Genomic DNA, 15,092 nt, shown 5'->3' on the forward strand with positions numbered 1-15,092 from the left:
CATGTGGTATTGAGATGGCTGGTAGCCAGTGGTAGGTGTCATGTGGTATTGAGATGGCTGGTAGCCAGTGGTAGGTGTCATGTGGTATTGAGATGGCTGGTAGCCAGTGGTAGGTGTCATGTGGTATTGACATGGCTGGTAGCCAGTGGTAGGTGTCATGCAGTTATTCAATGTGAAGAGGGTTATTTTTCAATGACCACACGGCCTGCAGTGGATGACAATCGGCAAAGAGGTTTGGTGTAGAGGGGGAAAAGAGCAGACTAAGTACAGAGTGAAAGGTCAAGTTTATTAAGTATTGACGGTTCAAGTGGTTAAATATCTGAAAACACAAATTGACATGAATCCAAAATACACTGATGATTGTGCTGTCAAACAATGAAACTATATGGAATCTATGAACAGGTTGTGGGGGTCCCTGCTTCATCTCTCTCTCAACTAAGGGGTCCCTGCTTCATCTCTCTCTCAACTAAGGGGTCCCTGCTTCATCTCTCTCTCAACTAAGGGGTCCCTGGCCTGAAAACGTTGAAGACCCCTGATCTAAAGTTTAGCATATTGCTGCTCTCACCACCGGCTTGTACATCTTTCCTTTCATTCTTGGTTGCTCTGGAATGTTCTTAAAGTCCTCCACATTCTTTACCTCTCCTCATGTGAGCGCTGTCTGTTCCTGCATGGTAACTCTCATTATATACCTCTACTCCAGAGGTTCCCAAACCTTTTTGTCTCAGGGCACCCCATAAATATATTTTTAATCCGAGGCACCCCTACATTATAATTTTCACTCCCAGCACCTTTATAGCATATCGTCGTTGTCGGGTGGAAACCTTGTATGTCCAAACCCGTTCGTTTTGTATTTATCATCTATAAAATGTACTAAACTAGTGAAAACAGCAGATCTACAAGCACACAACGCCTCACATCGTGAGGCGTTGTATGCTTGTAGATCTGCTGTTTTGTAGATCTGCTGTTTTTTCGCGGCACCCCTGGACTGCCGTCGCGGCACCCCAGGGTGCCCTGTCACCCACTTTGAAAACCCCTGGTCTACTCTGTCTGTTCCTGCATGGTAACTCTCATTCACACAGGAATACAACACAGAAACGTGTGCGTGGGGGAGGGGGGGGGGGAGGAATCATTGGCATAACGGCTACATTGGGGAGAAAAAGGGGGTAAGTTACTTTCAGATTTTTCAAAGTGATCAAAAGCTGAACAGCGTAGTAGTAGTAGTAGTAGTAAGGGGAACATAAGAAAATCTGCAAAGTAAATCGTTACCAAGAAATTTCAACTTTCAAAAAACATTCCGTGGGCTACAAATGGCCCCTACAAAACGGTGAAAAGTGATGATTCATCACTAAACCATCGTTTTGTGGGTCAGTTTTTAGACCAAGGAATGTTTTTCGTGCAAAACAAATGCTTGCAACGGATTCAGGATCATGAAAAACACCTAGTTTGACCCCTCACATGCTACTTAAAGCAGATTTATTTTATTTCATGTAGAGTAAAGTTAATGGGACACACACAAATCTAACCTGACTGCGCCACATGGTGGCAGTAGTGCGTACCGCCCTACTTTACCATCTGAGATCTCTCACGGAGAGTTGATAACACTCGTAAAGTCCCGGGCCGGACCAATCAGCGGCAGCTATGGGCGGGCTCTGAGCGGCTCTGAGCCAATAGAGTCTGACTGCAGACCACGTGGAAACCCAGGAGGCGGATTCTGGGTGTAACGTCATGCAGACAAGCCAATATGAGTGGTTGGAGTTGGCACTCCCAGACTGTGACAGAGAGACGGCCCCATCCAATCACCTGTTAAAGAATTTGATCGGGTCTGCCGGAGCAATCCCAGATGGATAGTAAGCAGAGCGGTATGCAGCCAGGCATACGCACTGCTGCTATCATCTGGCGAAGTCAGGCCTAACCTATAGTTAGGCCCAAATCATAAATTAGCCTACAAAAACAAATATGTTGATACATACTGTACATGTACTGTAAGCCCCTCCCATACACTAACATGTGTACCCGGCCTGAATGGGTTAACACAAATCAGTTTTTTATGAGGTTTCCCCAGGGAGTTGAATTTCAACCTTTTAGTACATATTATTACACACCTTTAGAAATACATTGGTGAAGACATTTCTTGGTAACGATTTACTTCGCAGATTGGTCAATATCGTATAAAATCCCCTTACTATAGGCCTTCTGTGGTCCATGGCATGCAAACAAGTCAAACTCAAGCAGTCGACACGTTTTCATTCATATATTTTTTTATTTCCAATTCATATATTTTCAATACAGACTCAAAGTGTCCTGATTGTTGAAGAAACAACTTAATTTAAGGGATGTTTTATGTTGCTTAAACTCTTCACCAAAATGATCCGAACGGGGCTGAAACTGGTGTGATCTCACAGACTAGCATGATAAAAGTCTTTATGAAAAAAACACTCGCCTTCCCGTTCTTCAGCTTAGAAACCTTTTCCTCCGAGGCAGAAGCTGCTTTTATACCATTTTAATGTCCAGTTGAATCAGTGAATGAATGTAAATGTGATGGTATTTACATTCATAAATAAGAACTCGTTGTTCATCAGCACTTTGTGTTAATTCCTGTAGGGGGCAGAGTTTTGCCGTCTGGTATGGGAGCAGGGGGGGTGGGGCCTTCAGGCACTGAGCCTCCGCTGGAGAGGAGATGACATCATTAATATCACTAATTAATATACTGTAGAGGTGATGACATCATTAATATCACTAATTAATATACTGTAGAGGTGATGACATCATTAATATCACTAATTAATATACTGTAGAGGTGATGACATCATTATATCACTAATTAATAGCATACTGTAGAGGTGATGTCACTAATTAATAGCATGTATACTGTAAAGGTGATATTATAATTGACATGATTAAAACAAATATGTGGATATAACAATAATAAACAATCAAATCATAATGCACACGCTTGCACACTTCTCACACTTAAAGAGATAGTTCCCCCCAAAACAACTTTTGTGTTTTGTCTAGCGATTACTCAGAAAATAGAAGCAGTGCTCCTCCGTGCCCAGGTTATTGTGGCCTCCTGATGGCGCTATAAAATGCCAACATGGAAAGGGTGTCTTCGTCTGCCTTTCACGGCAATCTACATGCATGATGTGAGGCAAAAGTCTACCTGCTCGTGGCGCTATAACAGGCCAATGTGAAAAGGGTGGCATTTGTTCCTCGACCTAGTGGGAATGTGCGGAAATCACAAGCTACGTTCAGGCCCGGACTAACCATTGGACTAACCTGTGCTTAAGCGTCAGGGCCCGCCGCCTGGAGGGCCCTTTGTAAATCTTTTTTTTTTGTTTTTGTTCAACAATTCCCATAGGCCTACATTCGTTGCTTGTTGTGTGTACGATATGCTATAAACACTGTCGGAGCTTGCAGCCTATTTTTATATGGCTATATAGACGCCTATATTACTTTATTTAAGGTACAGCACCTGACGCGCTTTGAACCGGTGAAGTGATTGTGTACCCGCTCTAGTGGCGGGCCGTTTGATGCACACACACTGAACACAGAGGAAGAGAGGAGAGCTATTTGCTGAAGTCAGAGAAGATTGTTAGAAAAAAGTGAGAAAGGATACGGCACGCTAGTTCCTGCCACTCTCCTTGAAGGATTCCTTTGAATTATAAACTCTAGGTATAGGTATTGCACAGTGACACTTCCCGAAGTTCCCGTGTCTTGTGAATTTGCGAGTTTCTCCTGCCTCCAGGCGTTAACTGGGCAGAAACCCCTAAGGAATACCAGCTGTTTATCCCACAACAGTAACCTGCCATTCTTTCTTGACTATAAACACCAGGAGGACATCTGAAGACATCTAATGGTGAGTGAGGCCGTTAAATATGCATGCAGCACACTCTCTCTCTCTCTCTCTCTCTCTCTCTCTCTCTCTCTCTCTCTCTTTCTGGTTCATGCTCTCTTTATCTATAGACAACATACTCTCTCTCTCCCTCTCTCTCATGACTGTCCATAAAGAAACCTCCTTAATAATGTGGGGCACCTAGTATTGCCTATTATTATTTATTGTTTATTACTACTGCCGCCGTGCAGATTGAGGCGTTTTTTAACAGGAAAAAAGAACTCTTCGCTTTTACACGGAGGAGGATGAGCGCAGCCTGCGCGCAGTATATGCAGTATATGCAGTATATGCGCACAAAGCGTGCACGCGCATGGGGGGGCGGGGGACACTTTGATTTGGAGAAGTGGCAGGGCCAGCGGATTCTTAATTTGGCACCGGCTACGTTCGTGATTTGAGGCATTTCTTTCAAAACGGACCAATCTTGCAAACTTTGAAATCCAATGTTAGCCAATTAGGGTGGAATGTGAAATGTCGGACTGATCTGTCTTGATCACATGACTATAGGGATACTGTCTATTGATTTGCATGATTTCTTTTTTTTTATCAAATCTGAAAGAGTAATTAAAAAAAGGAAATGTCTTACATAAGTCGGCCTCCTGGTGGTGCTATACAAGGCAAAGGTTTTTCCTTGGCCTCTAGGGAGTGTGCAAACCATAGATATAAAACACTAGATTCATCATCCTCCGCTGCAGTTCACTGGAGCGACGCGTAATAACTGGAGGCCGCTCAAAGTGAGTCCTCTTCTGGTCAGATTTTGCCCTAAAAAGCGGTACACAGTATCTCTACAGTCATGTCATCAACATGGATCTGTCCCATTTCCAATATTCCCTCCTGATTGGCCTTCTAAAGTTTGTGTATGCGACCTGACGGTGGCTGATCTCCCGATTGGGGAGTCTTACTGGTTAAACTCACGTGGGGGGTGTTGGAAGGAACCATTATTAAACTCACGTGGGGGGTTGTGGTGGCTGGAAGCGGCTCTCCTCCCCGTCCAGGATACCGTGGTACAGGCCGATCTCCTGCTCCATGCGCAGCTTGTTGCCTAGCAACGTGTCGTAGTCGCGGCGCTGCTGCTCGATGTCCTGGCGCACGTCTCCAAGCTCCGCCTCCAGCTTGGCCACCACGGAGCCCATGTTCTGAAGCTCCATGTCGTGCCAGTGCTGCGCGTCGCTGAGAGAGTTCTCCAAGCCTCGTTTCTGGAAGATCATTACAAACCATTATAAACCATTAGAAACACATTATAAACCAGTGCTGGAGACTCTGGATTCTCGTAATAGTAGTAGATAGTAACAGGTATAACAGTAGGTATATTAATATCTTACCAGGGCTCTGATAGACTCAGTCTCTGCCTGCAGACTCTGGATTCTCTAGTTATAGTTATAGTAATAGTAGTAGATAGTAACAGGTAACAGGTAGAGTAACAGTTCTTACCAGGGCTCTGATAGACTCAGTCTCCGCCTGCAGACTCTGGATTCTCTAGTTATAGTTATAGTAATAGTAGTAGATAGTAACAGGTATAACAGTAGGTATATTAATATCTTACCAGGGCTCTGATAGACAAGTCTCCGCCTGCAGACTCTGGATTCTCTAGTTATAGTTATAGTAATAGTAGTAGATAGTAACAGGTAACAGGTAGAGTATAACAGTTCTTACCAGGGCTCTGATAGACTCAGTCTCTGCCTGCAGACTCTGGATTCGACAACAAGCGTCGTTGCATTCCACCTTCAGCGTCTCCAACTCCTCTTCCTCACGACTCAGCTTACTGCTGCTCACACACTCTGCCTGCTAATTATAAGAACAATAATATTAATAATGATGTTTATAATAATATTGTTGTTACCTTGCATTCCAGGAGTCAGTCTGTGTCATTGTTACCATGCATTCCAGGTAGTAGTCTGTCTCTGTATTATGATAACTAGTCCTTACCCATTCAAAGATATGAGCTCTGAAATGATGTGCAGTGTGTGGGTTATGGGGTGTGAACTGTGAACACAGTATATGAGGGATGGAAAGTAACTTTAACTGGTGCTTGCATGATAATATGTAGGAGCATCAATGTAAGAAATACCTGTTTCGTTTAAAGGCTACAGAGATACTGTGTACCGATCTGCATGATTTTTGGACAAAATCTGTAACAGGGCCAGACAACAGACCCCCCCGCCCGCCCGCCCACCCGCCTGCACTCACACACACACACACACACACACACACACACACACACACACACACACACACACACACACACACACACACACACACACACACACACACACACACACACACACACACAGAGCTGGTTAAACATGTTGCCTCATGCTAGATGCAGAATAGATATGCCTCAAGCTAGATGCAGAATAGATATAGATACACCATAAAAATGCTAATATACAGCATATGATTTGTGAAAGTGACAAACGGGCTTCACAGTTATGTCAGGTGTGTTCATATGCTAATGGTGATGCGATTTCAGATCAATTGCTCCAGCCACTGAGGAGAAACGCTGTGACAGACACTCACTCAGACAGACAGACAGACACTCACTCAGACAGACAGACAGACAGACACTCACTCAGACAGACAGACATTTGGAAAGTTATATGTTTGATGATATATTGTCAGTTACCTTGCATTCCAGATAAGAGTCAGTCTCAGCTCGGTTCCTCTCTATAACCCTCTCCCATTGGTTCCTGATGTGCTCCAGGATCAGGTCCAGGCTGGTCTCGATGGGAGCGTCGGGTTCGTCCACCTCCCGCCCCGCCCCCGCCAGCTGGCTGTACAGGACACGCACATCCTGTAGGGGGCGACACACACAAGCACATCACTTCCTGTACAGGTTAGAACCAAGGGGACAGTTCATATGAATGGCCTCTAGTTTTGCTGTTTCCCCGCTGCTGGTGCGACGACCTACCGACGCCTTAACCAAAAGACGTTTAGAGATGACAGACCGCTGCCTTACCCAAAGGCCGATTTGCGCCCAATAGCATTTTATGACCCACCCCCCTGCTATGTCCCAACCAATAGCATTTATTTATGTTTATTTATTTTAATTGTCTGACGCCATCCGGCGATGACGCAAGGCCCGATGGCTGCAGTGGAGGTGTAAGGTAGTGACAGATCATGAGGTAGTGGTTGAACTGGTGAATAAGGTAATAAGGTAATCATAAGGTACCTCCTGGTGGTTGTGCTCCAGGTGAATATGGTAATAAGATGTAAGTAGAATATGATAATGATGGACCATAAGGTACCTTCTGGTGGTGGTGCTCCAGCTCTCTCAGCTGCTCTCTCATGCTGTCTATCTGAGCATCCAGGTGAATAAGGTAATAAGGTGAATAAGGTACCTCCTAGTGGTTGTGCTCCAGGTGAATAAGGTGAATAAGGTAATAAGGTGAATAAGGTACCTCCTGGTACTTGTGTTCCAGCTCTCGGAGCTGTTCTCTCATGCTGTCTATCTGAGCGTCCAGGTGAATAAGGTGAATAAGGTAATAAGGTGAATAAGGTAATAAGGATAATAAGGTACCTCTTGGTGGTGGTGCTCCAGGTCTCTGATGCTGTCTATCTGAGCGTCCAGGTGAATAAGGTGAATAAGGTAATAAGGATAATAAGGTACCTCTTGGTGGCTGTGCTCCAGCTCTCTGAGCTGCTCTCTCATGCTGTCTATCTGAGTGTCCAGGTGAATAAGGTAATAAGGTGAATAAGGTAATAAGGATCATAAGGTACCTCTTGGTGGCTGTGCTCCAGGTCTCTGAGCTGCTCTCTCATGCTGTCTATCTGAGCGTCCAGGTGAATAAGGTAATAAGGTGAATAAGGTACCTCTTGGTGGCTGTGCTCCAGCTCTCTCAGCTGTTCTCTCATGCTGTCTATCTGAGAATCCAGGTGAATAAGGTAATAAGGTGAATAAGGATCATAAGGTACCTCTTGGTGGCTGTGCTCCAGCTCTCTCAGCTGTTCCCTCATGCTGTCTATCTGAGCATCCAGGTGAATAAGGATCATAAGGTACCTCTTGGTGGCTGTGCTCCAGCTCTCTCAGCTGTTCCCTCATGCTGTCTATCTGAGCATCCAGGTGAATAAGGTAATAAGGTGAATAAGGTGAATAATGTACCTCTTGGTGGCTGTGCTCCAGATCTCTCAGCTGCTCTCTCATGCTGTCTATCTGAGCGTCCAGCTCTGCCTTGGTGAGGTTGGCTTCATCCATCACTTTATACAGAGAGCTGATCTCCTCCTCTACCGCCTTCCTGAAGGGCTGCTCGTTCTCATACCTTTAACACATCAATAAACACATCAATATGATCACTTTAATACGATCACATCAATATGATCACTTTATACCTAAACACATCGATATGATCACTGAATACCTAAACATATCAATAACATCACTTTATACAGCCTTCCTGAAGGGCTGCTCGTTCTCATACCTATAAACACATCAATAAACACATCAATATGATCACTTTAATACGATCACATCAATATGATCACTTAATATCTAAACCTATCAATATGATCACTTTATATCTAAACCTATCAATAAGATCACTTTATATCTAAACCTATCAATATGATCACTTTATATCTAAACCTATCAATATGATCACTTTATATCTAAATGTATCAATAACATCACTTTATACACGTTATCATACCTATAAACACATCAATATGATCACTTTAATACGATCACAGCAATAACGTCACTTTATACAGCCTGTAGGGCTGCTTGTTCTCATACCATAGCAATATGGTAGTGATCAATAAGGTAGTTATCAATATAGAAGTGATCAATAAGGTTCTGATTGATAAGGGAGTGATCAATAAGGTAGTTATCAATATAGAAGTGATCAATAAGGTTCTGATTGATAAGGTAGTTATCAATAAGGTAGTTATCAATATAGAAGTGATCAATAAGGTTCTGATTGATAAGGGAGTGATCAATAAGGTAGTTATCAATATAGAAGTGATCAATAAGGTTCTGATTGATAAGGGAGTGATCAATAAGGTAGTTATCAATATAGAAGTGATCAATAAGGTTCTGATTGATAAGGGAGTGATCAATAAGGTAGTTATCAATATGGAAGTGATCAATAAGGTTCTGATTGATAAGGTAGTTATCAATAAGGTAGTTATCAATATAGAAGTGATCAATAAGGTTCTGATTGATAAGGGAGTGATCAATAAGGTAGTTATCAATATAGAAGTGATCAATAAGGTAGTTATCAATATAGAAGTGATCAATAAGGTTCTGATTGATAAGGTAGTTATCAATAAGGTAGTTATCAATATAGAAGTGATCAATAAGGTTCTGATTGATAAGGTAGTGATCAATAAGGTAGTTATCAATATAGAAGTGATCAATAAGGTTCTGATTGATAAGGTAGTTATCAATATAGAAGTGATCAATAAGGTAGTTATCAATATAGAAGTGATCAATAAGGTAGTTATCAATATAGAAGTGATCAATAAGGTTCTGATTGATAAGGTAGTGACCAATAAGGTTCTGATTGATAAGGTAGTGATCAATAAGGTAGTTATCAATATAGAAGTGATCAATAAGGTTCTGATTGATAAGGTAGTGATCAATAAGGTAGTTATCAATATGGAAGTGATCAATAAGGTTCTGATTGATAAGGTAGGTAGTGATCAATAATAAGGTAGTAATCAATTAACCCTGCAAGGCCCGAATTAATTTCTACTGGCCCAAAAAAATAAAAATAAAAAATCAGATGGTGTTGTAGGAGTCCTAATCACAGGAAAATGTAATGTTAAAAAATTAATAATGTTTTTGTAAGGTTTTATAGCCATAAATCATAAATCATGCTCTAATTTGCATTTTTGGGATATTTTTCACAATATTAACATATGTACATGTTCTAGACATTCTAATGATCACGAAAAACAATATTACAGGCATTTTACTTATGTTTTAGTGAGGAATAGCTTCAGTTAAAAAGTGAGATGTTGTTCGTCCAGACGCTTGAATTTCAACTTCTCTGGGAGGTGTGAATGTCAGTCTCTGTGGGGGGTATTTATATGCAAATATCGTGGCCAATGGCATTGTAATACTAAACAATAGGATTTAATGGTGATGTTAATGTGAAAAAAGAACAGGAAAACTAATTATAACATTTTTTAAAAAATTATTTAAAAAACGTTGCCAAAAAGCAACGCTGGGCCTTGCAGGGTTAAGTTGATAAGTTAAGGATCAATGCAGTAGCAGTCTCGCGTGGCCAGACTGTTGCCTCCGCGATTTGGCCAAATGCTCCCGGCATACAGTCTGGCAAACCGGGGAAGAAACGATGAGTGCGAGATAAAGCGGATGTGACGCAACCGCTCCCTTGGTGCAGTAGCAATAACATGTCCTGCTGGAAGCGTTATGTCTCCTTTCAATATTTCTGGGGGCTTTATTTCGTCTTTCTCTGGTGTTATTGGTGTTACCTCCATGATGTTTTCAAATGTTTTCTTCAACTATACACCCATAACAAGAATAGGCAGCTCGAATGACTTTGTCTTGTGTTTCTGTTATGTTTCCAATGGGACTGCAGTTCAGTGCAGCACTGGCTACTTCCTTTACTCGCCGTTCGGGAGCTGCTCTTCCAGACTCTATATAGCATTCGGAGATTGTGGAATAGTTGTCTGGCTACGCGAGACTAATGCAGTAGTGACCAATAAAACGAAATAATTTCAGATGACTAAAATGTGACTAAAACTAAATAACATTTATATTCCAAAGAATATGACTAAAACTAAATCAAAATATGCTGTCAAAATCAACACTTGCTTTAAAGTCTTCTATGTGTTTTTACTATCTGACCTGTCTTTAAACTCCTCACCTTATACTGTATAAGGTTATGTCATGATGGTTTTATTCTCACTGACTCACTTATGTCTTTATATAATAAGGCCATTAACTTTAGAGATACTGCACTAGAAGAGGGGCATGTGAGAAATCAGGGGTAGAGGTTGTGATTTGCCATCCAATTTGCGTGATTTTAGGCCAAAATCTGTAAGAGCAGTGTTCAAAAATGTGTTTTGCGAGAATTGGCCTCATTGTGGCGCTAGAAGAGGGCCATGTGAGAGAGCGTTTGGCATGGATAGGGGCAACGGTGGTGGAGATACGAGTAGGGCAAAAGTGCGATGTGACGTGTGACTGACAGACTGACAGCCGGTGGAGCTTTTGATAGTAACTGCGACCCGACGGTCGCAATAAAAATAATAATAATAATACTAATAAACTAACCTGTCTTTAAAGTCCTCTGCGTTAGCGTGGATGTTCTCCGTCTGCAGCATCAGTCTGGCGTTGTCCAGGATGGCCTCGCTCACCTAAAGGGTTAAACTACCATTTATAACCCGTTACAATCTAAAGGGTTAAACTACCATTTATAACCCATTACAACCTAAAGGGTTAAACTACCATTTATAACCCATTACAATCTAAAGGGTTAAACTACCATTTATAACCCATTACAACCTAAAGGGTTAAACTACCATTTATAACCCGTTACAACCTAAAGGGTTAAACTACCATTTATAACCCGTTACAATGTAGGCTTTTAGCACAGTTCTCCTTGTTTTCTTTGTGACATCTAATAGGGTGAAATATTTACCTAATGTACGTAGCGTAATAGGCTATGACATATACATGAATGTAAAGTGCTGTAAAGTAACAATAATCCAGTGGGTGCCGTAGAGGTAAAAGTTATTTGGGGGGTGAACTGTCCAAATAATAACGCTCGTAAGAGGACTGGGTGAGCATGTATGGGGTGCCGTTCTGGTCATAATTCAAACTCACCACACAGTGCACACACACACACACACACACACACACACACACACACACACACACACACACACACACACACACACACACACACACACACACGCACACCACTGACTCTCTCACACACACACACACACACACACACAGACACACACACACACACCACTGACTCACACACACACACACACACACACACACACACACACACACACACACACCACTGACTCACACACACACACACACACACACACACACACACACCACTGACTCACACACACACACACACACACACACACACACACACACACACACACACACACACACACACACACACACACACACACACACACACACACACACACACACACACACCACTGACTCACACATACACTATCCCTTTAACTTGTGTTCATTCTACAGTTGGGGGTCAGCATGGATCAGAGTGCAGTACCCCTACCTGCCTGTAGATGTCCTCCCAGTCCTGTCTCAGGGGTCCCCAGGCTCCTGCACTGGTGGACCTTCGGTCCAGACAGTGTCTGATCTGCTCCTCCAGCTGCTGGTTGAGCTGCTCCAGGGCCCTCACCTTGTCCCGGTACTCCATCAGACAGCCGTTCAGACCCAGGGACCCCCCGGCCCCGCCCTGCTGGGCCCCCCGCTCCCCCCCACCCCCCCGGGACACCACCGGCACCGAGGTGCTCCTCAGACCCTGCAGGGGGAAGCACTGAGTAAGAAAACCTTGCCTTCATGAGGTCCTTAGTCCTGCTGCCAACAGTCATGAATCCACCTGACCTCCTGTCAGCATTAAGCAATTTATTTATCCATCTGTTTCTGCCAGAATGTACTGTAGAATATATGTGTGGGACACATCCAGATAACAGCAGACATACAAGCTCACGTCGTGTCGCAGATGCAACCACTGTGAGCTTGTAGATCACACTCGGCTGCTGCACCGGACATGCATGCAATGCATGATGGGACAGTGGAAGCTTGTGGATAGTAAAATGATAGTAGATCTGCTAAAGCATTGGATCAGGGGTTTTCAAAGTGGGTGACGGGGCCCCCCGGGGTGCCGTGACGGCAGTCCAGGGTGCCGCAAGATAATTTGATAATATTTGGAATTTATTTGGACACTTGAAAAAATATTTAGTATCATTTTAAACTTGAAGTACAAAGTTATTTTCAGTCAGTTCTAACCAAAATGGCTATTATCTCAACGTTTTCCTCGCAACATAATCACTAAAATATCGTCACTGTCGGGCAGAAACCTTGTATCTCCAAGTGTCAAATGTGTACGTCTTTTGGTAAAGCAAAGACCTGCTTCAGCTTACAAGACAGTCGCACAAAACTAGTGAGAACAGCAGATCTACAATGCGATGCGAGGCGTTGTGTGCTTGTAGATCTGCTGTTTTCACTAGTTTAGTACAATTATAGATGATAAATACAAAACAAACGGTTTTGGACATACAAGTTTTCCACCCGACAAACGACGATATGATATAAATATAGTGCTGGGAGTGAAAATTATAATGTAGGATTAAAAAAAAAATGTATGGGGTGCCCTGAGACAAAACAGTTTGGGAACCCCTGCATTAGCTAACGGTTAAAGTGGTTCAAATCTTATTCTAAAACGGCTAGTTCCATTCCTTGATTCTGATTGGCTGGTTGCTGTGGTATATGAGACTATAACCCACACCTTGAATCAGTTTATATCAAACCCAGGTGCGTTATTTCTTTCCGCAGTGTTCCACAGTGCACCAATTATCTGCACCTGTGTTGTTTCTGCAGCCTGGCCGGGAACTACATTCTTGCAGAGCAGACCTTATAGTGAATTATTAGTGAAATAGAACAGTTTTAATTGGTACATGTCTATGATTTTCATGTTGCAATATTGTGACCGTTTTAGAAAAGCAATAAGCCACGCGAGGCTTGTGGTTACCGGGGTAGTATACACCGGCTGAGAGGGTCGGAGACACTCGGCTAGTGCCTCGTGTTTCCCAACACCTCTCAGCCGGTACACACTAAAAACGGCTGGGTTGAAAATAACCCGATCTGGGTTGTATTATAACCCACCCCTGGGTAACTATTGGACCTACCCAACAGTAGTAAATCTTACACAGCAAAATGGGTAGGTCCTTTCTACCCAGCACCGTAGTAAGATATTCTACCACATCTGGGTAGAATTTTTTACTCACTCTGGGTCAACCACTATTATTTAATATATATTTTATCCACATGTGGGAAGTATATTTTACTCATCGTAAATGACCATGCTTATACTATTTAACATTAACATAAGATAAGATTTGTTTCAGGGTTTTTGTCTCAAATAATTTGTTACAAGTATAGCAATATCAACATAAAGGTACATAATTGTAAATTATGCAACAATGTTGAAAAGCTATAATCAGAGAAGTTTAAAGTAGATCAACATAATAACCTCAAATTTATCATGAGTTCTTCTCTTTCAGAACAGCAGGGGGAGGGAGCTCAAGCATAAGCTAGCAGCCTAGCAGTTACGGTTAGGGTTTTGGCTCAAAAAAATTCGGACATATGACAGTCAGCTTGGCAAGGCAGACACATGGATATGATACATTTAGCATTTTTAGCTACCAAAAGCTTAGAAAATATCCCTGAAAACCTAGAGAAATGCTTTTCCCAGCATGCTTTGCATACCAGGTGACCAGCTTAAGTTTAAAACTACCCATACTGAGTAAAACAATTTTACTCAGCAGCTGGGTAATGTATGAGCTGTACAAAACAACCCATTATACATACAAACACCATTATAATAACCCATAATGGGTAAACCATTTTTTTACTCAGATTTTGGGTAGATGAATCTACCCAGCAGTTTTTAGTGTGTATATACTCCCCCGGTAACCACTCGCCTCTTGTGGCTTATTGCTTTAACATGACACAGCTGTGCGTTCCCGGTCCTAAAACGTCCTCCTACCTGCAGGAAGACGCTGCTGATGCCCAGGGCTCGGCGGGACACGCGTGTGCCCAGGTTGGAGCCCATCATGCCGCCCGGCATCATCATGGGCGCCGTGCCCACGAACACCCCCCTGGGGGCGCCGGTGAGGGCTGCGGCTCCGCCCGGGACCCGGGCGGTGCCCGAGGAGGACGAGGAGGAGGACGAGGAAGAGCGGCCCTCCATGGAGGAGGAGGAGCAGAAGGAGGGCTGGCCCAGGAAGGAGCTTCTACGACGGGGCAGAGGCATGGTGATGCAACGCTCTGCTGTGGTGAGAGAATGACTGAGAGCTGCTGCTAGCCTATGGAACCAAACAGCCCGCTCAGCTGCACCGCGGCGACCTTTATTGTAGCAGAGCGCTCTTCTGGAAAACCACCCCTCTTTTGTTCTGGGGACGTTTAGGTTTGTGTGGCTCCACTGTAGCAGGGTGGGGGGGGGGTAACGTTGTTCTAGTGGCT

The 15,092-nt window shown here is 43.2% G+C and overlaps 1 protein-coding gene across 1 annotated transcript; it reads right to left on the reverse strand.

Moving 5' to 3' along the window:
• Positions 1-2,575: 2,575 nt before the first annotated feature.
• On the reverse strand, positions 2,576-14,883 carry bfsp2 (beaded filament structural protein 2, phakinin; the record flags this gene model as incomplete). Its single annotated transcript, XM_080727121.1, has 8 exons — positions 2,576-2,666; positions 4,841-5,085; positions 5,543-5,674; positions 6,513-6,680; positions 7,989-8,145; positions 11,124-11,206; positions 12,121-12,369; positions 14,617-14,883. 8 exons carry the CDS (start codon positions 14,881-14,883, stop codon positions 2,576-2,578), a joined length of 1,392 nt encoding a protein of 463 aa, XP_080583247.1.
• Between the last annotated feature and the right edge of the window lie 209 nt (positions 14,884-15,092).

This window comes from Nannobrachium achirus (assembly GCF_963921795.1).
Source record: "Nannobrachium achirus genome assembly, chromosome: 5".
Lineage (NCBI taxonomy): Eukaryota > Metazoa > Chordata > Actinopteri > Myctophiformes > Myctophidae > Nannobrachium > Nannobrachium achirus.